The sequence below is a fragment of the Pleurodeles waltl genome, chromosome 4_1 (assembly GCF_031143425.1).
Source record: "Pleurodeles waltl isolate 20211129_DDA chromosome 4_1, aPleWal1.hap1.20221129, whole genome shotgun sequence".
NCBI classification, from domain to species: domain Eukaryota; kingdom Metazoa; phylum Chordata; class Amphibia; order Caudata; family Salamandridae; genus Pleurodeles; species Pleurodeles waltl.
The window spans coordinates 675,986,863-676,012,940 of NC_090442.1; the positions used below are offsets into that span (position 1 = coordinate 675,986,863).

The window sequence follows — 26,078 nt, forward strand, 5'->3', positions numbered from 1 at the left end:
GCTCATTCAGTTAATTACAGAGTGGCTACTTACAAGCCACTCCATTTTTAGGTCAAGCGTAAGTGTATACATTTAGTCTACTTTTTATGGCTTTAAGTGATTTTTTTTGTTTGTAAAAGAGGACGAGTTCACCCTACTTTGAGGGACTGCCACATAATCAGAGCCACTAGAATTATGCGATTCTGCTATTGTTTCTTTCTCACATAATTATGGATTTGCACATAATCCATCATCTGATGCCTAATCTGTGGAATTGAACCATAAAATGTTGTTTCTAGCTCAAATGGATCAAAAGATACTAAAAAAGCGGTAACATGTTCACGTGTAGCGAAAATAGTTATGTATTTCTTTATTTGGTTGTTTGGCACAGATGAGGTGATATCTTGCTCACTCCCCATTAGCATGTGTAAAAATTACAAAACAATGAACTAATATTATCAAAAAAGAGCTGCGTTAGCCTCATAATTTTCCTTGTTTTGCAGAGTAATTTAGTCAACCCTGATGGATAATTTGGCCCTCCCCTGTTGCACAATTCCAGTGGCCCTGCCCGTGATACAAACAGGTTCATCTTCTTCCAGACCCTGTATGTGAATATACAATTTTGTTACAACTGACAGGAATCCAGAAACAATTCTTTTGGACAAAGCAACTTGCAACATATGTAGTCAGACTCTGTAACCCCTGCCTCAAGACCCAAAGTGTTACACATTGAGAGCCTCTCTGAATAGCATCCAACTTTAAGCATGAATACATACATATACATACAGACATTATGCAACTAGATAGTCAGTTGTGAGATGCCTTTCTTTTCTGCAAATATCACACTGTGACAGAAAGTAGGCGTTTGTGTCTGCCTGTGTGACCAATTTACTATGGCAACAATGCCACTATGGACTGATGGAGGAAAGGCTCATTACTGAGTGGGAGGGTTAGTCAACCAACTCTCCGATGTTTATGCATTACATTTGCATTCTATGAGTGTCGTGTCTGATCTAAAAAAATAAGTCTTTCATTTTACATCCTCCAATCAATCATAGAGTTGCTATTCTGTTTATTGTGGCACACAGTTAAACCCTCAAGGTTCAGAATAAAATATACTCTTCCATACTAATTATAGTTTAACGTGTGTCATACTTGCCAATGAAAGGCCGTTTTATTGACCTAATTGTTATTCACTTTTTTGTAGGCAACGTTCTTTGATTGTCATCCAATCTGTGGCCCTCTTCAACCCAGAAAACAGATTTAAAATCAGACGAGGGGACAAATGCAGTCTACAGACTCCCTAGAACAGCAATGGTGCAAAACATGCTACATTTCTTTTTGTTTTCTACCAAAATGCAGCAGCAGCTCCTTCGTTTTGGCGAAGGAGCATTGCCCTCTTGCTCAAGGCCAGCAGATGATAAATAAAATCCTATAAAAAAAATATGCTATTATCATTTTATTTTTGACTGACAGCCAATGTGATGAGAGTCTAGGGAGGGGTGGGGCCGGGCGCTATTGGACAGCAGCAAAGAGGAGGTGTGGTGGGCACATGTAAGTGCGCATATCAGTATGGCCGACTGTCGTATGCCAGCCAAACATGGACACTCATATTTATCCAATCTAGCTGTGCTCCAGAGTCAGGTGGAGAAAAGGCACAAGCTCTCTTTCCCTGAGCGAGTGTCAAACCAGCCCACTCAGGCCAATCCTGATGCTACTCTCATGCTTGGTAATAGCCTGAGAGTAGAGTCAAGATTGGGTGGGACTCTGGGAGCCTCTGGTGCATGGCCTATGGACTTCCGGGAGCAGAGGAGCACTGAGGCTGCTGGCAGCATCAGCAACTGGTAAGTCCCGTTTTTTATTTTTATTATCTCCCCGACCCACCATTTTTTATTTGCTACAGACGCCACTGCCAAAATGTTTATGACCATTCCCTGATCACAGTGTCTGACACAAATCGGCATTAGATGCTGACAACATGCTAAACGGCTGGGAGTTAAAATATTTAAAATATCAAATTTACTAGGTGATAAGTGGAATGAAATAATGTTTGACATTATTAAATTTCAAATGTATACAGTAAAACGCAGACTGAAGTCTATCAGAAAGATACATTAAAAGTGTATGGGTCTGATTAAACTGCAGAACATTAACAACACTTGTGAAATCCTTTTTTTTTTATGAAGGAAAAGAAAACAAAATAGATTATGTAAACGTGCTCATATATAATGAATGGCTGAGCAGAATCTTCAAAACATCAGGCATCTGTAAAGACCGATTGTTTGCAGGGATGTCACTGTCTCAAACCATCATAATCTATCTTTTTTACGCTTCTGAGGTCCCTAAGAGTGAAATAATGATGATGCTGACCAACGATAATAGTAGCTTTTTTAACAATAAACACCAAAAACTGAAACATTGTTAGGCACTTGATTGGTAATTGTTAATGCTACTCAATTCAACGAAGCTCATTTTATCAAATTCTAAAGACTGGAAGGCTGGGATGACACTCCTGGGGTTATTACGAGTAATTAAGACTTCAGAAGTTATCAACAAAGGAGCTATAAGCACTAGACACACAGCCATCAGAAACTTCAGAAACGTTTCCACATCCTCACCAGGCAGGAGAGCTAGTTTGGTGCCGACCAGTAATGCAACAGGGAGAGGACAACCACATGTTTTGAATGTTGCTATTGTTAATGCAACTTTTATTCCCACTGATCCTAAAACAGCCCGTCTGTGATGTGTGTTGTATTTTCACACTAACATCCCTGCCTTTAGAAAAGTACCAATGGTCTGTGCGAGGTCTTAGCAAGTAGTAGTTTCTAGTCCGGATTCAGGCTCCGACATACAGTCCACGCTCGATGTTCTTACATTATTGTAACTCCTACTCCTTCTACTGTGAATACAACCCTACCACTCAGTGGTGTAACAAAGCCACCTGCAGCCCCCGCTGTGCGGGGGGGTCAGCGGTAACGGGCCCCCCTACATGTACTTTGCGGGGGTGCGCCACTGCTATCACTCTGTTTATTGCTAGACATTAGATGATTTGCATACACATTATCAATCCCAAATACAAATACCTGTTCTTTTTTTGCAGATAATAGTGTAAAAACTGCAGTTTATGGAAATTGCATCATCACAAAGAAGCATTAGAAACAAATTACCTAGCAATGTAATGTCAACTCTGCTATTTGATGGAAACCACTGGAAAACCTGATCTGGAGCACCCTCGTCATGTAAAGGAGCAAATTAAAATGTTTCTGGTGCCTGGTACCAGCCCTACAACCCCTTCCTGACCCCTTATCTGTTGAAACTTCTCCCTGCCTCACTCTTGGGTGGTGGCACATAGCTGGAGCCCATGAAGAACATTTAGGCCTGCCACTTCATTTGTGTTCCCAGAGCCTGAAGCCCAGGTTATGACTGGACCTGTGTCTAACGTGAAAAAACCCAACACCCAGATCTTGGAAGTGTATTGGTTGTCAATAATTAATGCATATTTAAGTTTTGTATGCAAGAATGGCGCATGGCGTGAGGATTTTGGTACTTATCATACCAAAATCTGCAACTTCCTATATTTACTTCCCACTTTTCCACTGGTAAATTTACCAGGGAAAATTGTTTGGGTGCACTGTTTGTTGTAAAACTCGAAATCCTGGCATTTACAGTAGCATGGTTTATATAAGGGAATGTAATGCCACTTGTAATAAGATCCTAAAATATCCAAGCTTCAATGCTCTGAACCTGGGGCAAATTGAAATAAACACAAGGGTGTCGGATTCATTAGCAGGACTGATTTAGGTGCAACCTGGGAACGCTGGGAATGTGTTCTAATGATTACAACAAATATGAAGGGGAGACAGCTTTGTTTATTGTCGCAATTAAATTATGAATGTTTTAGTTGTGTTACTAATTCATCTAATGCCGGCCTAGATTTTTTAATGGTTATTAAAAATAAATTATTTAGCAATATTAATGACACAGCGAGGAACTTCACCACATACATCTAGCCTAATCCTGCTTCGTGTTAAAAATAGCGCGACGAACAACTGCGCGCCTCTGGAGGTAAAGATTCCAAAACTGGGATCCGAGTGAGCCCGAAACTGAGATCATTTATTCATGGAACACTACCAGGCTCTGGGACTCCACCAAGAGAATGTTAAGTACACACTGAACTTGTGGGTGCAGGCTGGGGGGCACCCAACCGAAGACGCTCCTTGGAGGATTTGCTCAGTGGTTAATTTGTGAACCTGAAAACATTAGCATCTCCATGGGAATAGTTCGCCGTGAGTGCCAACATTTGGAAATGCATATTAAACACAGACATTTCCGTAAAACATGGAATACGAAGAAGAGAATGGACAAACGAGTTCCTTCTTTGGTTGGATTATTTTCTGCTAATACACGTGGAACTCTCCGTGTGAGTTCATCCTCAGGCAAATAGTGAACCCCTGGACGTCGATTACCTAAAGGCCAGGATAGCGGAAGTGACATTATGCACCCTTTGACCTGTCCTCGTGACATCACGGGAAGTAACAGCATGTGGCCTTTGGCTCTGATTATGTCACAATAAATAACAGCTGAAAATGAAAGCATGGGAGATGTTGAGTACTAATAAAAAACGAACAAAAGCAGATTAAAGTCTGTGTCGGTGACTATCTATATATTAACTAGGCTACTGCCATACACGGCACACATGGTATGACATAGCTACCGCCATGGTATGGCGCAGTGGTCATTAGACTGTATATGAAAACCACAGTAGGGAGACCGTGTTTATCTTGTACTCCTGGGGCTTCCCTGTGGCCTCTTAGCCAGGGTGGCAAGGAAGTGCCCAAGGCTGCCAAGAAGGATGCCGGAGGGGCTCAGCTGCAACCCCTACGGGACGTCCCTGAGTGAACCATCAACATTATATGACATCGTAGGGTGGGTTAAACAGAACAGACTAGGATAGGACTGACAGCAACAACAAAAAAAATCACACAGCTGGGTGAACAACTCTGCCAGGGCGGGAGCCAGGATTTCTGCGTGCAGGTTAGTCCAGCTGACAATGCTGTATTACTGAGATGGAGACGATATCACTTTTTGGGAGGCGAGGCCTGCCCCATCTGATGCATTATGTTAATTTAAAAACAGTTCTTCTTTATTGGACACCTACAGATGTTGGCCTCCAACACCACATATTGGCATTCCAATCACAATCAAAATGGTGGTTACGTTTCCGAAATTTAGTATTTAGTGTTTCGCTATTAGTCTTGTTGGTGAAACCACAGGAGTTGCAAAGCTGTTTGCAGAGGTTGCTAGAAGCAAAAAAAAAAAAAAAATTGCATTTCTGACCGGAGCTACACAACACAGCGTTTGGGGAATCTTTGATTTATACGCTCCCACAGGTGTGTTAATCTCTGATGTCACTGATAATGTATAGACTGTGTTGGGTGCCCCTTACTAAGGGATGAGTGAAGTATAGAGGTCATCAGCAGGCCCGCAGAGTGAGCCATCCAAGGACTAACCTCCATTCAATACGTAAGATATATGATCAGCATGCAGTACATCCCGCCTGGCCGCGCCATGCCTCCCGGGGTTCAGTTCTTGCCTAGATGCGTTGCAGGCATTCCGTGAATTTGTAAAAAGCCTGGGTCTTTTGCATATTTCCTCCATTCCATCACTCATGTGCCATTAGTGGAACTCCGGGGATTAATTACAAAAGTTGATCTCCTTACTTAAAAAGATATAAAAACAATAAAACATGCATTCGAGCCTAATTGAAATATTTTAACTAATGAGGCGGATTGTTTTCAGAAACCAAGAAAATATCATACGGTATGTAGAGTCTATAGGGGAGAGGGACCAGTCAATCTGTGCGTCTCCCTCACAGCATGCGCGTAGTGGATGTACCAACTATATGCATCAGGAAACAATAGAGCATCACATTCGCTCTAGCGAAAAGCAAAAGTGAAAAGCATTTTTATCACAGTGCGTATCTGTGCCTGTGAATATGCGTAAGTTCACATGCTTATATGTGTCTGTGACTTTGGACTTGTTAGTGAGTGCTATGAAGACACTGTTTCCCACATAAAGGTATGAGAGCACTATACACAGTTTTCGATGCAAGAGTCGCATGGCTGATGCAATTATTTTTTTAAGGATTACTCCCTTTGTTTACAGGGCTTCTACCAGGACACGAACACATTAAGACACAAATGAAAGTTAGCATCAATTGCTGCAGGAAGAGCGAACAAGGCTAGGCACAAAGACCACGGGCTAGTAAGAGCCGCAATAGGAGGAGGGTGTATGAGATCCCCCATCTTTGGGTTCAACTACGACTGAATTCTAAGTAGTGGCTAATCGTGACTTTGGAGGGTCCCTGTCAGAAGAAAATCCCTGCCTTTCCATGACCCCCTTCCAAAGCGCGCCACTTGCCGCAGATGAGCTCGTGGCTGGAGCGGGGTATATGCACTTTACAAACTTGGCTGTCAACGAAGGGCTTAGAGTGGCATTAGGTCATGTAAGTGTCTGAATGTGGCAGAGAACTCATTTCTAGCAACTGAATATATGCCACTCATATACTCACTGCACGTAACATTGTATGAAGCATCTGGGCAGATCAGTGGAGGACAATCAGAAACAGCCCAGGTAGAAAATTGAAATCCAGGATGTGTAAAGCACAGCAAATCACCAGTGAGGGTCTCAAGGTGCTGAATTGTGGGCACTGGGAGATTAAGTGATTTGCCCAGAATTTCAGGATGTTGAGCCGACCCTGAGACTCGAACCTGCTTCCCCCAGCTCCGAAGTAGGCAGCTCAGTCCCACACGCTCATCCTCTCCCATAAAGAACAAAAAATGAATGGGGTCTTCTAACTGTCTAGAAGTGAAACTATTAAATGATGTAGGTGTTTCAAGAGAAGCCAGGTAACTGATTTAACACTGCTCTGCTTAGAATTCAATTTTCTTTCGCTAAAAAGGACCACATAAAATGAATAGAAGTATAGACTTTTCCATTGCTAAACCTCAGATTTTTTTGGCTAAAATAGATCTCCATAGTGATTTTCATTCCCAATATCCGTCCTCCACCATCCTGTTTTTGTTTTCATTCTAACAACTTTTTGTCACATACAATCTTTTTTGTGCCCTGAGATTCTTGGGTGATCGACATCGCCGAGGACAAGGCATAAAGGCTTTGATCTTTCAGTCTAGAAGGCACTACACTAACTATGTACACTACAGCATGGCGCTCAAATCAACAGCTCTATGTACTTTCGAATATGCTTGCAGGCATGCCCTCACCCCTGAGTACAATTACTACTCCAACACTCTCACGTAAGCCAAGACCTGGCACTTAAGTGGACTACTTTGCGGCCAGATGTGCACAAACAAAATGCTGTCACTCACACTGAAAAGAAGCAGTGGTTGCAAAGTCCTGACCAGTTTCCCCACGCTGTGGTGGTTGGAACCGAAATATGAATGATACTTTAACAGACTAATGGATGAAGAACGTAGGTCTAGCCTGGAGACAAAACTGCCTATTTAGCCAGTCTCATCATGTTTTTTTTAAAGAAAAAGAAAGAAAAGAAATACATTTTTCTGTAGATAGATAGACAGATAGACAGATAGACAGACAGATAGACAGTCGTCCTTGGCAACAGTGCATGCTCAGTCGAAACCACCACAACTTTCCAACTCTCCATTTTATACAACATGCCAACCGATTTGCATGTCGCAGAAGCAAGGTACTTTAAATTAGTGGTTAAAAGCTTCTTCTGTCTCTGCCTCCCTCCCCATCCCCTTTAGTCAGGTATATGTGTACCAAAGGCCAATTAAAAAAATAGGCCAATAGACTTTATTGGACTGCACCATGAAATAACTTCTCTTTTTGGGGTACCTATCTGACATCACCTCTACGCACTATCCTACTTCAAGATACACTAGACTCACACAAGTATTGTGTTACATAGACTGAGCAATACATTACTTGACTTTCATCCACTAGTTAGAAACTGGCTATGCTCTGAAATATGTTTTGTTTTGTAATTTAGCACCATGCCTGACCTGCAAAAATGACCCACACTCTAGAAGTTTATTTCTCTTTCAGAATTTTCTGCAATGAACAAGAGCAGCATCTTGATGGGGAGAATCACAAATAAGAAATGAGTCTAAACAATTAAAGAAAGGATGCTGACTCAACGAAAGAGTGGCTATTAGTGCTGCATAGAGTAGGAATTGCCTCAGTAAGATCCTCGGAGAAGTGACGGGAAGCAGACAATATACAAGGCAAATTCTCGTACGGATAGCCTTTCTGTAATATGGAACTAGGTCAGACAGAACATCATCTCCCTCACTGCCCATTCTTTATTACATTTGCAGTTGAAAATAGATGGGGTAATATGCACAGATCCACTAGAGCTCAATGGACAAAGTAGGTGGAGTTAATTTATATTTCAGAGCACTCTGGTGGCTTGCAATAGCCTTTGTACGTAAAGCAGGAAGTATTTTATTCTGTATAATACATGATTACTCATACCTCCTGCCCAACTCCCCCCGACATTCATAGCTAAAGCTCAGGTCGTTCAGAGGCAAACTAATAGTGGAATTAGTGCTGTGTAGCTCACTTTCAAAACCGTTTACAAATTCGTGGTGACATGCAGGCGGTTAATTCCTGCTCTCCTTTTCTTCCAACCAGAACTGCATTAAATACACAGATGGTTGTAAATATATCTCATTAGCCAATGCCTGGAAACTGTAGGAGAAGGAAAGTGAACATGAAAGAAGCTTAAAAGAGATTTATTTAGTTGTTGACTGTTCTTGGGGACATAGTTTTAAGGTCTAGGGAGTTATTTGGCAATAGATATTGTAACATCAGAACCCAACTGCAGTGTGTTTTAAAAACGAAAAGCAGATGAGTTAAGATGTCACCGCCAGACTGCAGGAAAGATCACGTGCAGCTTCCAAGCGGGACTTCGCAAGCTTCCCTTGGATTGAAAATTCTAGAGCCTTGATGTCTCCATCAGACTGTAGTAAAAGGATCACTTATGGTATCCGAAAGAGGCCTTGCAAGCATCCCTTGGGTTGAAAATGCTGAAGTCTTGATGTCTCGGTCTCAACAGGATCAGGTATGGTTTCCGATAAAGGCCTTGCAAGCTTTTTATTAGATTGCAAAGGCAGGATTTTAGATATCAGTGCTCCAATACCTAGAGAAAGGTCATGGAAATCTGCTCCTCAATTTACTGCGCAAGAAGCCAGGTGTTCAGGCCTCCCGTGAGGCCTGTGGTTATGTTAGTATATTGTTCCTATGGGCTTTTGTAACTGCATTTCAAGAGAATAAAAGTGCCCATCGGAAAAATGAAAACACTGTGCAAAAAAATATGAGGAACGTTCAGTAGTGCAACAGTGTGTACTGGTCAGTGTAAGGCCACCAGCATCTTTTCATAATCCTACTACTCGAGTGACAGGATATCTGAACTACAGGGCACTGGCAGAGACGGTGAGCTGCGCTTCTGAACACATGCAGGGAAGTAAGGAGGCCCTTTAGATGCCAAGGCATTCACAACGGACAAATGACCCTTGTCATTAATGGAACCTTAACCAGCTCTGGAGGTTTTACCAGCCCACCATGCATTCTGGCATGTGCAGGTTTGCCTTTCCCATGCTTACAATGGGCAAGCACATTCACTGCTACAGGAAAACACTGCTGTGTGATGGCGTCACACGTGACATAGGACCCCATGGTAGCGGAACACGTAATAGGACTAAAAGAACAACGTAAACGAAACTGTAAAAGAAACTAGATGAACCATCTGAAAGCTTGCACGTTAGCCTACCAGCTTGCGTGGTAGCTGCAGAAATATTCTAGAACAGCTTTCCACCGGCACAGTATAACAAGGTGTCCATGGAGGTCAACATGGAAAAAATGAAACTACCCATCCCAAGATGCTTTGTGCTGCGGGCTGAAAAACCAGGACTGGTTTCAGGTCACCCTCAGTGCAAGTGGCGAGGTGAGAGACATGTATTCTCGAACACTGGTTAGGCAAGGAAAGCCACTCATCCACACGAGCTTGATAAAACTGGCACCATTTAGATGGCTAATAATACCTCCCACTCTCCCCTTGCGTGGCATGCTGGATTTGGTGGGTCAGTCTTGTCCTGGATGATTGGGTAAAACAGGGAGTACTTGAAGTCTTGGCAGTGTGGACATGTTAATCTGTCTGTGTTGAGTGATATGGGGGCAAATCGTCTTTTTGCCCGTACACTGCAAGTCTTTAACAGCTGTTAATTGCCCCGCCCTTCCATGCTGCACTTTTGTCAGTAATTGCAGAGTGAACAGCAGAGGTCATTAAACACTGTTAATGTCATGCAGTAAAGGGTTATAACAATTAAATGTCCGCGGGGGCTTGTAAGACAGTATTTTCAAGGAATCAATGGCACTGAAAGATGTGTGACCCCTCGATCTCTGTTTCATGGAATAGTCCTAGAAGCCCCTGAATGAAGGTCGAGGCTGCAAGAGGTGAAATCCCTGAGCTGGGGGTGGGACAGGCGCCGCTGCAAGGGCCCGAGGCCTCACCCAAGCCCCAACTTCCGGTGGTGAGAGGAAGAATCTGAAGCACTGACACCATTTTCAAGATCGGACTTCACTCAGGGCAGAAACATTGTGGCTTCATGGTCGAATAAGGTCTGAGCTCGTGCTATTGTTCAAAGGCTGCCTGGCGCGTCGCCTTGAAGCTCGAACTGGGAATGCAATATCCAGAGATTGAAATGGAAACAGAGAACACAATACCCGCTTGTTCCTGAGAAGTGCCGGAAATCTACAATTAAAAGTATTACGTTTTTCTAGAGACGTGCAGGTACTCTCCCTCCCAAAATAAAAAAAAGTGCCGGTACTCAGTACCGGAGAGTACCGGCCCATTTAAAGCACTGGCAACATCGAGAACTAAAGATATCTAAGTGAGGCTAGCAGCGGTCCTGATTCCAGGTGATGACCTTCTGAGATCTGATGCTGAGAGCGCATCAGAAAGTATCCCACTGGCAGATTCCAGCCCTGCCTGTGTCTGCGCTGGTAACTAACCCATGGTACTCTCCCCTGTTTTAAATTGTGACCTGTAGGCGATCTCAAAAACCATCATGTTATTCCCCGAGCTGTCTTGCCCACTTACAACCCCTCTCACAAATGAAGGCTTCAAAATATTTTGTTGACTACTACTGTGAAGGGCCTGCGTCCAAACCTTCACCCAATGCTTCATGGGGCGAAATGTTATTTTTGTTAACAGAGGCGAATAAGGCCTTTGGAAAAAGGCAATGAAGTTCTATCCTCTAAACAATCAAATCATAACTAAATCACAACACGTTTTGCATGATTCAGGGTTCGGCAATCTCTAAATGTTGTTGTCTGAGCTACAGATGTTGACCCTCACTTCGCCTTTTCTAAATTTGTGTACCAAAATCACTTTTTGTTCACTACTGAAAGGCAGATGTATGGGCCAACTCAGACATAATTCATCATAATGTTGCATTATTAAATTGGAAGTGATTGGACCTTAAAGGTCTTGAGTCAAGGGATCCATTGAGCCTCTCATGTTGAATCTCCACGTTCTCCACTACTGGCTGAACGGGCTACACTAAATGAGGCAAAAACAACTCTGACCCAGGACCACACTAACCCTTTACAATCTAAATGCACCTCGTTCTGTTGGCCAATGGTTGGTTGTGGTGACCAACTTCTAATGCTTCCTTCTCCACCTGTCAAAATTGTGTGATCCATATTTGGGAGTGTTCCGAAACTCACTAATCGCAGTTCTAGGTGGTATATGTTAAAGGGACAAGTTCAGTTCACCATCGCTTCAATAGACAGTCAAACCAGACTCAGAAAAAGGGATTAAACTATCACTGTGATCACTAGTGAGAAGAGAAAGCAAAGAAAACACAGACTCTAACACAAAAACACACAGCAAACTTAAAGTCCCAAAAGTAAATTATCACCCTCCAGGGTGCGCTCTGTTGGGGGAGGGTGGAAAAGTTTGCGGGAGGGTAAAATTGATCTAAAAAATTCACTACATTTTGTCCAATTGTGTGTGATGTATGAAATCATTGCAGATTACACTACAGTGCGACCATGAGGCAGACTGGACTGTACTTGGGCTAGGTTCCTGGCCTCTGGAAAAGTTCTGGACAAGCGGCTGTGTTTGAAATGGTAGAAAGACTGGGACAGAGCCAGTAGCGTGACAAGTAGAAGTAGCGGCCAGTATAGAATTTTCCCAGATTTGGTGCACACTGGAGTGCCTAGTCTTTTGTAACCAATTCACAGCAATGGACTGGGACACTTCCCCAGTGAGCATGTCATTTGAATAGTATCTAGGCTCAGTGCCCTATGATTCATTTCTATTCCCAGGCAGTGGGGCAACTTCAAAATTCACTCACTGGTCTTCCAGCTGCGGCAATTCCAAAAGCGTGGAGCAAACAGCAGGCATCTCAGTAACTTCTGGCTTGTCTCCTTGCTTTCGGCTACTTGTGTTTGTGTTTAGTCAATTCCAAACGTAGGAAGGACCACGAGTACCAGGAAGCAAGAGGGGAAAGAGGACTGGGTGCCCACTCCCACCTGACAACTGGGATCACTTGAGACAGCTGGCCCTGAGAGACGATCAAATGCGCACACAAGGTGTTCAGCTGTTGTAAAAGCAAACATTTCTTGCTTCCTTGAACCTGTTCACAACAAGCAGACCCCAGGAAAACACTGAAGGACAAAAGCAAATGTTTCCGTGCAGTTAAGCCAGAGGCGGCCCCACTAAACCACTCGGCAGTGCGCTTCGAAGGACACAGATGCCTTTATCTTCAGGAAATGGCGAGCAGTAGGAGGCGAGGAGACCTGAAAGCCTGCTTACACAACCCCTATATCTATGTGTCTGTGAGCAGATCTGTCCAAAACATACAGATCAGCCAACGACATTTTTGGGAACTTTAAATGCGGTTACCCTTTTTGAAAATACGTTTTTTCACGAGACCCCACATTGTGACAGATGTGCGGGCAGAGGACCGGACAGACATGGTGACTTGCTCGCGATCCAAAATTGTAATTAAGTGGGGACGCTGGGAGTGAAATTCAAGTCTCCCGTGCCACGACCGACAATTCAGTCTCATGCGTTCAGTGTAGTGGTAGAGCGCTTGTGTGCGTTGTAGGCACACGGAAATGCACCGGCACCGCCACCGCAGGCGTCAGTAACACTTCCCAGCACTTGGTCAGCGCCTTGAGTCACGACTCGCAGCAGTGCTCAGAGTCCGCTGCTTGTGAAGGCACCCTCCTTGACCCTGGGCACGCCGACCTAGTGGCACGAGAGACTAATAGAGAGGCGCTTTAAGGGCTGAGACTACAACCTCTACGACAGCAGCACAGGTCAGCACTCGCTGTGCCGCCCGTGAGCTATGACAACGTTAACAAGCCACTTGCACTGGGTAACATTTCTTACACCCGTGGAAAGTCACCGAACCAGTGTCAAATAAAAATGGCAATAATAATTCGGAAATTATTTTTGTAAAGCGCTTCATACCACACTTCTGCCGCTTCCGAGTGCTGTAAACAGCATGTTTCAATATTCGACAATATTTAATGTTGCAACAGGTGTCAACTGACCCAGGGCCCCACCCGCCGATGCCAGGACACTACAGCACTGTCCGGGGTGGGCCAAGTGAGGCAGATGGAGGGACATCGAAGACCGAACCTGGCGACTGAGTGCCCGCTGAGCACTTCGCTGAAGAGCGGGGTGGAGGCCCCCGGGGCAGGTTAGATAGGTAAGGCATCCCTTGGGGGTACTGCCGCAGGGGAGGGAGAGGGACCAGAGGCACACACAGGGCCACGAGGCTGAATCTTCCCCCTTTAATGCATCGTGTTTTCCACGCGGTAGGGGGCGTCGGGGGAAGCCGGTGTCATGCAGGAAGAAGTGTCTTACCGCTTACCTTCTACCCCCTCTGCCCAGCCCCTCTCTGCCGCAGAAACCTCCGGTGTGCTGGGTGGCAAGGTCCGAGAGCTGACGTCCTTAGCAGGCCGGATATTTGGAGGCCTGGCCTAGTGCATTGTTGGTAATGTTTTGGGTGGGTAATCCCTGCTAACAGGGAGGACGTTTGAGTAACCGTAATCACGTAGAAGTTTCCATCCGATCAGACACAGCTGCGGGCGGGAGAGGACTGAGCTGCACTGAAACCCTCATTCACCGCTGGTCCTCGCCCAGTGCTTCAGTGTTCGGTGGAATCCCTGCTCAGCCGTGCAAGGGTCCATCTCAAAAGTGTCGGGGGACATGCTCTGCAAGGGGGGCGGGATGGGGTCAGTGGAGTGCTGACTAATTCATGGCAGAGCCGCCCAGTGCCCCCACAGCTGATCTCCAGACTCTCCCGGGCACAGCGCATCGAGGCCTCTGCAATGTACAGCACGCCATTATACATGATACACGAAATACACATTTCAGCCACCATTTTAGGAAGTCTCCGGGAGTGCAGGTTCCTGCAGCAGACCTCGCGGGGTCAGGGAGAAGGAATGAAAGATGTTGTCAGCAGGGGGGCAGCGCGAGGCCCGCGGGTACAGCCAGCTGATGAGACAAGTGGGCAAGGCCCCTGCTATACAAGGGCGAAAGTGCCACACGGGGTGGGGTAGAACAAAATGCAAGGCAAGACCTGCTGCCCAGGATGTGGGGTCACTGGGTGATCAGGTCTGCAGTGCCGGGGGCACAGTTGGCGTTTTGTGGGTTGAGGAGGCTTTAGGCGGGCATGCCGCTGGCACTCGAGTGGCATCTGGAGGAAGCCCTGCTGAGACAGCAACCAAAGGAAGCTGATGCAACACCGTCAACACGGAAGCCAGAGAATATTTTACCCTCATCTGCCTGAATAACAGCACGGTTTTTAGGGATGCTATGGTGGGGAAAAAGCTAATAATAACAACACTAATAGTAATAATAATATTAATACTAATAATACCAATGATAATACTAATAATTCTACTAATGTTAATACTAATATTTACCATTTATATACTGCTCATCATAGAATAAGTGATCTGTTGTTGATTAACACGTCATTGCGCTTTAATTTGCTGACTTCTGAAGGGTAGAATGCTGGCTACAAGTCGGTCTATACAAATTCGAAAACCTCCAAGCTATCTCAGTGGTAGATGTGTGTCAATAAGGCACAAATAAATGAATTATTTAAACCAAAATCTCACTTTGGAGATATTTCCCGTTCAGATCGGACCTGCCTGGATGAACACTAGTTCAAGAGTCAGGAAAGACAAAAGTGCAATTAGTGGTTCAGCCACTGGACGCCGCTGCCTTTGGAAGGATTTATCTAACTGAGCCTCTATCATTTCAGTGGCAATTTTAAGAGGTGCGCCTGCCTATTAATATGTCTGAGCTGCTGGCTTTACTTGCCCTCCGCCTCCCACATGCGACCTGATCATGTCCTCTGCGCCAGGCAGTGTGTGATCCTGGGCAAATGTATGCGCAGGATCTAGCGTCAGGTCCCGCACCTTGGAAAGGCGGGTGCGTACAGAAAATACTATTTAGGTGGTACCTAAACATGTATACATCTTGAATCATTTCCCAAAAGTTTCAGCAACTTTTGACGTTCTGTGGCGTCCTGAAGAATTGGATGTTCTCGGCACACGGTTTACATTCGGGAACTTTTTTCTCGCCTCCAGAGAGAATTAAAGATGCAAATGTCCCCCGTTAACTTGTTTAGTGGAAAAGCAATAAAGCAGTCCCCGTCGAAGCCTGGCAGGCTCGAGCTGGTAGGCCAGGATGGAGGAAGGGCCCTCTCCCTTCTGAAATAATTTGTTTTTAGTTTATATCAGGAGCGGACGATTCTCCGGCTGATTCCGCCAGAGTCAGTCTGAGAGGTAATATGTCTGGATGACAAATGGATCCTCCCTTGGAATCATAAATCTAGGCAGCTCGGTGGATCCTCTGCGAGTTCTAATCTTCCCATTATGTAAGCGTATGCTTCTTATAGAACTTAATTTAGTTTCAGACAGCTGCGGGGACTCTCCACCTGCACTACGCACTATTTTTTGCTCCTGCCATAATGTTAGAATGTGCATTTTTAATAATAATAGCTGTCTTTGTTTAGTTTCCATGGAGGGATTAGCTGGAGCCTTGGCTCTTAGTGGAGGTCTAGCATGATTGTTTTGTTTGCTGTAGAACAATGAGATGGTCGTACAGATCAATCGTCAATTTATTCAAATTGTGAACATTTCTTTAGGTCCCTGTGCTTGAATTGGATTATCTATTAGAATGGAGTGTCGTCCGCAGTTACACTTTGACATCTTCACGGGCTGCTACCAATTTCTAAATCTTAACTCTAGTGGATAGGTTGTAGGTAAAAAAATAAAAAATAAATTGAATTGAATTTGTATGCCATTATGTCCACTTCACCAGTGCCATAAAAAGGGGGAGGGCGCTTAGAGGGGGCTCTGGATTGCACTGGGCGCTGCAGAACTATATCCCACTGTACCTATTTTGCCAAGTATAGAGTGAGTTGTCGATGTTGAAACAGAACGGCGGGACCCTGATGTCAGAGCCCCCAGCTGTTGCACAGACTGATGCTGGTGATCCACAAGGCCCATGTGCTTGGCAGAAACAAGCCACGGCCAGTCCTGCATCGTGCGGGGCCTGCCCGGGGCGTCGCGTCTGACTGCGGTATGTTCGGGGCTCTCGAACACGCCGGCTCATGTCCCAGGTGCATCACTGCTGGAATGCAGCCCTGCAGGGCCAGCCAGGAAGAGAAAGTGACCTGCGGATCACCCCTCCCGCGTGGCCCCGCGGCAAGGGGAACTTTCATTCACATGGGATTACAGTGCTACAAGAGGTCGCCACGGAGCGTATTTTCCATTTGGAGGGCGATCGCGTTTGTTAAACTTCGTCCGGCAAAACTGTGATGGCATTTTTGGACGACAGTGACGAACTGGTCTATTTTCACTAATAATTCCCTCTAGCCTGGGCTGTAAAATGTTAATTTTACGGATTGCTCTGAAATGTTACAGTACACTTCCAGTTTTCAAGAGTTGACTTACCAAATGAAATCTTTAACAACAATGAGAGTCATTAAATGGCCAGTTCTGACAGACAGTTATTATCACTTCTCCATTTCATGCAGAAATGAGGCGCTTTATAGCGCCTTACAGTAGACCTGCTGTAATCGTAGTTCTACGCCTCGGTCCTTCTCAGAAGGAACGTGGTCCCTTTCTCTACCCTACGGTGTACAAAATAAACTGAAAATGCACATTTCCACCAACGAGGTTAGAAGTGGCGTGTTTCACGTTCACAAGTCATCGGCACCGGGGTAATATTGTAAATGTTTATTTTTTTTGTACAGCCGCTGCAACCCATGAGATCAGCTGCGTGCTCGCTCAGCCTGGAGTAAATGGCAAACGTGAATACATTCCCCATAACAGCCAAAACTCACGTGTTTTCACCCTAGCTTCGGGGGACAAACAGAAACGGTGGGCACACACACACTTCGACTGAGAAAACACACAGAAGAAAAGTATGATGTGGCCAAGATCGCAAGCATGGCGAAGTGAGGTAGCAGGGATTAGAAACCCGAGCCTCCAGGGACTGGAGCCAACATTCTTGTCCACACGTGGAATCCTATCTGGGCGCTGGCCTGGGGACTGTCCGTGTGCACGTGTCCTCCTCGCAGGCAGCTCTGGCCACGTGCTTGAGGACAGAGATGCGCCCCAAAGAAAGTTTACCTCGGGTCCTGCCAAGATCTACAGCGGAGAGTTGCCTTAGGGCACAAAGGGATGACCAATGCCCCTCACATTAGCGGTGTCATCAGTCACACGCACAGTACTTCGTCCTCTACTATGATTTGAGTTTTTTGTCAAAACCTGAAAAAGAAAAGGCGCACACTGCGCCTTATTGAAGCGGAGTAGCGGCGCAGAACTCGACATGTGAGTCTGTACACTACGATATGCATATCGCGCCCTTCAATCGTCGGCGATATTTTCTGTTTGAGGTCTGCGTGAATTAAAAATAATAATCAGAAAGTGTATCCCCGGAAGAAGTGGGCACGTTCACATCAGAGCGCATATCCAAAGAGAACGTGGCCGGACCTTATAGAGCGTGTGCGGGAACTTCTCGGCTCGCATTCCGACGCATGAGCGACAAGTGCTCTTTGTATACAGACCCCATCACTGATGCAAGTATAAGCTTATCGCGCGAGTGCCTAGATCAGCGGCTTGTCAAACACCTCTGAACGCATTCAGATCTCTCCTCACTCTTCTTCGAAGCGCACCAAAATATTGCCAGATACAAGACATGAGGCACGTGGAGATAGTGTCTGCCATGAGTGGTCAGTAAACATGAGTGCTTGGGACATGTGGCCACTGACCTAACACAAGACGACCACATTTGTCATTCCGGTTTCCCCACTTAATTAAACAGTGTGATCCTGGACACATTCTCAACAATGGCTAAATATGCAATAGATGTCTTTTGTAATGAAAGGGAAAACGTTTGCTGGCTCTGTTCCACAGAAAACACAAAGGCTGGTGGGTATACTGAAAACAGCCCTGAAGAGAGCCGCTTGAGTACACTAAAGAGTTTTAGAATTTGGACGGGGGTATGTGTCTGACGGTTTTAAGAGTTAAATATAAAGACGTTGCGGACAGTGCTCGAGCTTTCAGGCGCACCAGATTACTCGGATGGGCGCCCGAGCTCCTAGGCATGTGTAAATAAACTCCGCCACAGTCAGGCTACGGTGCAGCGTTTTCACGTTTCTTTAAAAGGACAGGAGGCAGCGCTGCACGGGCGGGCGGGAGAGGCATCGCTGCTGCGGTCGCAGGACGGGGGGCGCGGTGCCGGGGCGGGGTGCGCCCCTCCATCCGCCTCGGCGGTGCCCAGGGGCAGGAATCCCACCGACTGAGCCCGGATCTGCCGCCCCCCGAGTGCCCAAACCTCACCCGCCAGCGCGCGAGCCCCTGGCGGTGCCGGAGATGCCCCGGGGTGCCCAAGCACCTCTACCCCCCACCCACCACGGCCGACGTGCCCCACTTACATCCTGTCCGAAACTAGCAGGCGGCTGTCCACCATCATCTCGGGCAGGAAATCCAGCTTGTAGGAAGAAGTCATGTCCCGTCCGTCCCGGTGCGTGCGGCTGTCTCGGGCTCTGGGGCTCTGTGTCCGGGTGCGTGCGCTCCTCTCGCTCCTCCCGGCCGGAGACGGGCAGGCACAGGTGCTGGAGGCCTCCCCGAGGCGGCGGCGGCGGCAGGCAGGCAGTGGTCACATCTCTCTCCCCCTCTCCTCTCTCCGCCAATCCCCTCTGAAGCTGCTGCTGCCGCCGAGCCCAGCGTCTGCACCGCGCCAGGTGCCGGGGCGGAGCTGGCAGCCTTAACCCCTCCGCCCCTGGAGGGGCCGAGCCTGAGCGCCTCCTCCTCGCTCCCCCGCCCGGGCAGCCCCGGACCCCTGCGCACGAGGGGAGGGCGCGCAGCGCCGAGAGCTGCCCACCTTCGGGCGCTTTACGAGCCGAACTCAGGGATAACCGAAAACAGGCACGTCCCGCAAAGTGTCCAGTGCATCCTTATAGGCATAAACACTGATACCGCGTTTTAATCTAGATGTCCGCTTTGGGGCAGTGCCCGGTCAATGGGGGTAGCCTGTTCCTAAACAGTCCCAATTTGGCAGCTAAGATATGGGCGCATGGAGTGCGTCCACGATCACGGACTTCGCATGGCCAAAACTAGAGCCCAGGTGTCATGGTTAAGCTACCAACAATTTAATACTCAAACCATGCCTCTCACATGAAAGAAAAAAAGGCGAAATCTAGAATCAAAGGTCAGGGCTCTATTAATGCAGAATGACTAAAATGCTCATACAATGTGTCACTCTAATAGTCCAATAATGCACCCTCTAAACAGCAATAATTACAACAGTTACATAGTGCACTCTACAATTTGTACGATCTCAGTGTGCTGTTGTAATTTATTACCTGAGTCAATAACAAGCATTTTATCGACCTCATACGGATGAAGGGCTAAGTAGACACCTCAGACGAGTGAAGCGATAAGTAGACACCTCAGACGAGTGAAGTGCTAAGTAGATACCTGAACACAAAATGAAAAAAATATGGATTGGGATGCAGCCCGAGTGTGGCTGATATTAATTCAAGCATTCCATTCAACACCTTGTGGTTTTTTAATTTTACAACCTAAGTGTGCCGGGTGTGCCCAGATGCGGGACCTGGGCTCACTGTGCCACTGGAACTAAGCTATACCTGGCGGAGGAGACCTAAATAGGGCAAAACCAGTCCTAGGTTGCTTGTTTTCTGGTTCAGGGAGGACCTGGCCAGGCACTTTGGGCTGGATAGTTCCCATAAGAAACAGGGTCAATGCTGATTTGCATATGTCTGGGTCCAAGCTGAGGTGGTATGATGGGTATGATGGGTACAAACCATCTGACTGGTATGCGACCCTGAATGATTGCCAGTGGCTGAGATTAAATCAAGCATTCCATCCACCACCTTGTTGTTTACACTTTCTGGAAGTCATCAGTGCTCAAATGAAAGATGTCACTCTGACAACAAATTACAAAGAATGGAAACAACATAGTTTCTTTCATGGTTTGATGCTATGCAGCAGTTGCAACATATTCAATGGAATGTAGTCTCATATCATGTTTAGTCTGCCTTCAACTGGCGCGAGAGGCTGCTTGGTCCTAAATGTCTATGCCACCACAGAAGAACCACTGTTGCTCACAGATTGGTGACATGTGGGTCATGTGACATTGCCTTCTTGTAAATTTAGATAAATTGGCATGACTGTCCACATCCATCCCGAAACAACAGCACACGCAATAATTCTTATGCGTGCTGCTTTTTTCAGCTGTATTCTGAACATGCTAGTACAATAGCTTAGTAACCTAAACATTTCCTATTGAAATCTGTGTGCTACAGGTTCCTGATGGGTTCAAGCCAACATGTCATCCTTTTTGAATATGGTAAAATAAGCGTCATTGAGTCCGCAACACAAATTGCCTTTACTTACGATGCAGACGCCCTGCAGTAGAAAGGGATAAAGCATGCCATGATTATTTACACGTATGTTTTAAAAGCACCTTGGAGCATGAACGAGGTCTTTAAGTCCCCTCAGGGTGTGCCTTTCGCATGGGGTACGAATCACCATAAGCTGCTGCTAGCTGTATTTTATTTTTATTTTTATGTAATGTTATTGCTGTAATGTTAAACAGTTGCTAAAAGAATGACGTCAGACATAGTAGTGAAAACAATCAAGCTACAAGGGCTGGGAGAAAGGGGAACCAACCATGGTAAATAGATAAGGCATTGTGTAACAGTGATGGGCAAACTGAGCTTGAAATCACTGAGGGTGCAGACATATCAAATGGATAATAAACGGTACATAGAAGACAATAAATTTGTCCTGAGATAGATTCTGGCGAGAGTAATGGTAGAAGCAAGTCTGAATACTTTAGTCAAACGGAGAAGTGAGACAACCGTGCACGTACCTTTTCAACTCAGGAAAGGGACCCCACTTCCTTTAAGGGGAAAGTAGAGTAAGTTGTATAGGACCCTTTGTGGAGGTCTTTAATGTAGGCAGTGTCATAATGAAAATTAAGCACCCCCCGATAAGTACCTGTAGGGGCCCCCTCTCCCTGGACACAGTCAGGGGCCTGCTGCCCATGCACATTGTATGTGCTGAGGGGCACCCCTGCACCACAGAAGCTGTGGGAGCCTTTGCTACACCACTGAACGTAGGGTGTCAGTACATACAGCACTGCATTCTTAAACTCAGGGACTATTTCAAACCTTCCTGTTCCCACCCAGACTTCAGTTATCCATTTTCAGTTTGTTTCTCCCCTGTCAAGTTGGCCAGACTCACCCTAAATCCAAGCAGCTACTTAGTTTTGTATATTGGGAGCTGTGATGGCCAGAAATTGAGAGGAATGCCTCTACATGCCCACAAGCGGGAAGAGCCTGGATTGCATTACTTGTATCCGGGTTTTATTAGGCTCCGCTCGACTGTGCAACGGTTTCCTGTCGGGTTGGTGCAGTGCGCCATGCACGCGTCCTACCAGTTCGAATCTCTGTGTCATATTTGCTGCCGTTGTCAATCACTTGGGGCAAGTTGGTTCCCTTTGATATCAGGGCCACTATGAAGGGGGTCAGGTTCCACTGCATACCCATAGCACCCTACTTGCGCTTGTGCACTCTTTGCCTCCTACAGTAATATCCCAGTAGAAGGGAATTAAGCTTGTGACACCCCAGAGTTGTGGCTCCACATTATATATGTACCTCAGGACAACCACCTACGCGTGTCCAACTACCACATGGATGAAGGGCCACGATTTAGTCACATAATTCCTAACGCCATGCCCATCTCCTCTCAGATGCTTGCACAGAGGGCAAGTTTTGCCCCATGAGACAGAATTCCACCCAGCTAACTGTAAGATGAAAACTCAAGGTCTTCGATGAGAGCTTGAGGGAGTAAAAGGGTCGGTTCCACATTATACACAACCACGAAGCCGTCCCACAAGAAGTCAGTGGCCATTTCTAAGGAGTCCCTATGTGGAAGGGTGGTACTGTAATTAAGGCTGTCATGGCAGCTCTAAAGGTGGTACCCTTCATAGATTTTATGTCCACCATCTTTGGGCCTCAGGCACCCGCATGCCATCGAAGAGCAATACATTTTCATGCTATCTCAGCCCACCTCCGAAACAGCTTTACTATGCCTGCTGAAGTTTAAGAGCGGCTTCTCTCCAGCGAGGAGTCCAGAAGAAGTGTGAAAACAAACAAGCAGCACCATTCAGATGGAAGAGTCAAGCCATATTTCTCGGACGGTCACAGGAATATCCTTGCCAGGCAAAGGAGTCTGTCTGATGACGGTGGACCGCCAAACCCTGGCCAATCTGCTGCCATTATGACATGGTCAGGACTAAACAGAAAACAATCGATTTCTACACACAAAATTATGCATTTTGCATTGTAAATAATATATCTGTAATAGAACAAGTACCGGGAACAACTGCAAGATCATGTAAGGAGCATTCCAAGACACAGATATTGTACAGACTATTAAGAAGAGGCGGCTGGCCTATTGCAAAATCTAAAGAGATCCCTGCAGATGCCTCTGCTCAGAAATTTTGATCAACAAGGCTGAACCAAATGCCTGAGACATGAATGAGCGGCAGTCACATGCTTGAACTCCTGACTTGTGGCCAGTGCTTAACTTGTTAAAAAAAAAAAAAAATGTGCCAGGGCCCTCGTCAGGAGGCCACTGCTGCTTGCACCACAGTTGTCATGCCAGCGCTGCCAAAGACAGTACCAACACAAATTCTAACCATCACACTCACAAGTTTGTGACAACTTAGACTATTCAAGGCACCCAAAGCTATATGAGTGGCTTGAGTCACAGGTACTAGTCATTTTTAATGTATATTGAATTAGTGAACAACTGCTGTTGTGCTCATCTCCAAATTATACAGTGCAGCAGACTCTGATAAGTGCCGGTGTTGACACGTGCCGAGCAGCAAAAAACGCCGGCTCAATTTAAGCACTGTGTGTGACTGACTTTTTGCTGCCCTTTCAGTCTGGGATAGCACAGTCCACACTTGCCATTTGAACATTCTGCACTTTGTCTTTGAATGTCATATTCCAAGAGGGATATCACAACCTTCCATTTCTACCCATAATGTCAGGACAATGGTTTCTCCACAGAAATCTTTCTTTCTTCTGTCTTTCTCTATGTCTCTCTCGCTTCTCTCTCTCTCTCTCTCCATCGCTCCCTCTCAAGAGAATCAGTTTTCAGAAAACTGCCCCGTTCACTGACTGACGCACACATGCATCACCCTAGTTAAGGCTACATTTAGAAGGTCCTTTGGATCTACAATGCTTTTCATTATGTATTGTAACGATGGCCAGCATCCGCTGTACCAAGTGTGATATGAATGAATCGCAGCAAAGCAAGCAAACCTCACTGGGAAGCAATTAATATGTGCCAGACACCCACAAACGGAAGACGAGCTTGGCTGTGAAAAATAATAAAAAAACACTTTAAATGTCAGAATATCAAAATGAGTCCTTTGACGCTGCATCGGCTTTCATTGGGTGCTCAGATCATAATGCAATTCTCCAATGTGGAAATCGCTCAGATTCTTAGAAAAACCTCTGGCTGAAGAGGGGAGAAAAAAACACACACACTCTAAAATGCATTAAAGCAGAACATTCTTAGAGTGAAATAGCAAAGCAGAAGCAGCTATTAGTGCACTTTCATTCTGCGGATTTTCGTGCAGAATCCAACTTTGTTGCTATAGGCCAGGGTTCTGCAAAGTCAGTCCTGGAGAGCCGGGTCCATGCCAGGTTTTTAGCATATCCACATTTAGAAAAAAGATGTTTCAGAAATCTACATTTTTCTAAATGTGGATATGCTAAAAATCTGGCATGGACCGGCTCTCCAGGACCGACTTTGCAGAACCCTGCATAGGCTGTGCGAAGAAGGTATGTAACATTTAAGGAGTTCTCGGGACCTGTGTATGGTTTGAGGAAGCACCCATGTATCCTAAGTTTACGCATGACTCACTATCACATTGTTGGCTCCAAGACCTTCATCTAATAGCCTCATGTATTTTGGTGCAGTAGTCTTGGGTTGAGCCAGTTAGATTAAGTATCAGATGACAAGGATTCTTAAAAGGAAAGCCAGGGGCTGTAACTGTAGTTCCCCAGGGCACAGAGATTTGTGGGGACATTGGTGTTGGCCATACCAGAGTGAAAGAATGAGACCATGAGCTGGACATCTGTGGAAAAAAAACGTGGTTCAGGCCATGCAGAAAGTGGTCCCTAATCAGTGCTTTGATAGAATCCCACCTCGTTAGGAGTATAGATTCTCGCACATTAGTTCAGGCAGCCAATGCAGCCATCACAAAGATATAGATTTCACTCATCGGTGTTCAAAAGGGAAAAGCAACAAAGCGCATACCTAAGGCTCTGTTTTCACCTTACCTTCTCACAAGGCACAGGGACTAACAAATGCCTCATTAAAAGCCTTGTGCTTTTGAAATATTTATTTTCCTTTTAATTACATGTGAATTAGCCACAAGGAGCTGCAGGGAAGCCCTCTTGCAGACTTAAGCCCTCTCAGCAGTTTGCTAAATTCTAGCCTCAAATCCCTCTGGGGGAGAGTGGATTCAAAGCAGCTTTTAATCAGACTGCATGGAGGCTGAAGTAATGCGTAAGTAGGTCATAGAGAAAGCACTGCCAGCGCGTGGGCTACTGTTTTATTTAACAGTGGTAGCAGAACATGCCTTTTAAAACACATGCAGGGGTGCCATTGACGGTCCTGATGCAAAATGTTAGAGGGCGGACAGGGATAAGTCTGAAAAAGGCGTTCAATGCAAAGGTTTTCATGTAAGTGGCAGGTTACAGTTTTTGCATGCTGGCATGGAGGAATCAGTCTTTCATCCTTCCAGAGGGGGTGAAACGGATGCCTTTAAGCTGGGTGTGGAAGGCAACCCGGGTGACAGGCAGTACTACAAGCTGGTACTAATTGTTGACTGCGCATTACTGAAGTGATAACACATATATCAGATCATAAACGCCTGGCATGTACAGCGGTATGAAGTCACAAGACCTATATGGAAACACATTGTTATTGCTATTTGGTAGAGATGAACGCTAGCATTTTGTATACAAGCCATGCATTATGCATTGGATTCAGTCACTTAGCATAGAAACCGTAAATTAAAATAAGAGAAGTACAGCTTCCCATACCCACAGAAATAGCAGCATGGGCTCCTTCCCTTCTCTGTTTATTGCATCTCCTTTATTTTTAAATGATTCTGTCTGTTTGCTCAGTTTTTTACGGACCTTGTTAAGAAACGCTTAACACTGTTTAGGACTGACATTGGTGGAAACTGCTTGAGTTATTTCCAGCCTACAAAGGATGCAAAACGCTTAACACAACATTTCTGTGGACTGTGACTTATATTCCTTCATTGGACGTTGACCCAGAACAACAGAGAGAAAGGCAGAAATGTGGCAAAGAGGAGGAAGATAAAGACAGAAAGCAGCAACAAAGGGGGAAAGTAGGGATGGAAAGGACCTGCTAGAGTGAGGTAAAGGGGCACT

General features: G+C 45.7%; 1 protein-coding gene across 50 annotated transcripts in view; it reads right to left on the reverse strand.

Moving 5' to 3' along the window:
* CELF2 (CUGBP Elav-like family member 2) overlaps window positions 1-26,078 on the reverse strand; it is a 986,198-nt gene that overhangs the window by 368,428 nt on the left and 591,692 nt on the right. For 11 of the 50 annotated variants that reach the window (XM_069229241.1, XM_069229238.1, XM_069229232.1 and 8 more), the window contains exon 1: window positions 19,002-19,482. The exons of 29 other annotated variants lie outside the window; for them this stretch is intronic. In XM_069229241.1, coding sequence (XP_069085342.1) covers window positions 19,002-19,075 — 74 coding nt within the window. In that variant the 5' untranslated portion in view covers window positions 19,076-19,482. Of the gene's footprint in view, window positions 1-19,001; window positions 19,483-26,078 lie in introns of those variants that run through there. 10 more of the 50 variants (XM_069229248.1, XM_069229246.1, XM_069229247.1 and 7 more) reach the window with 1 other exon arrangement.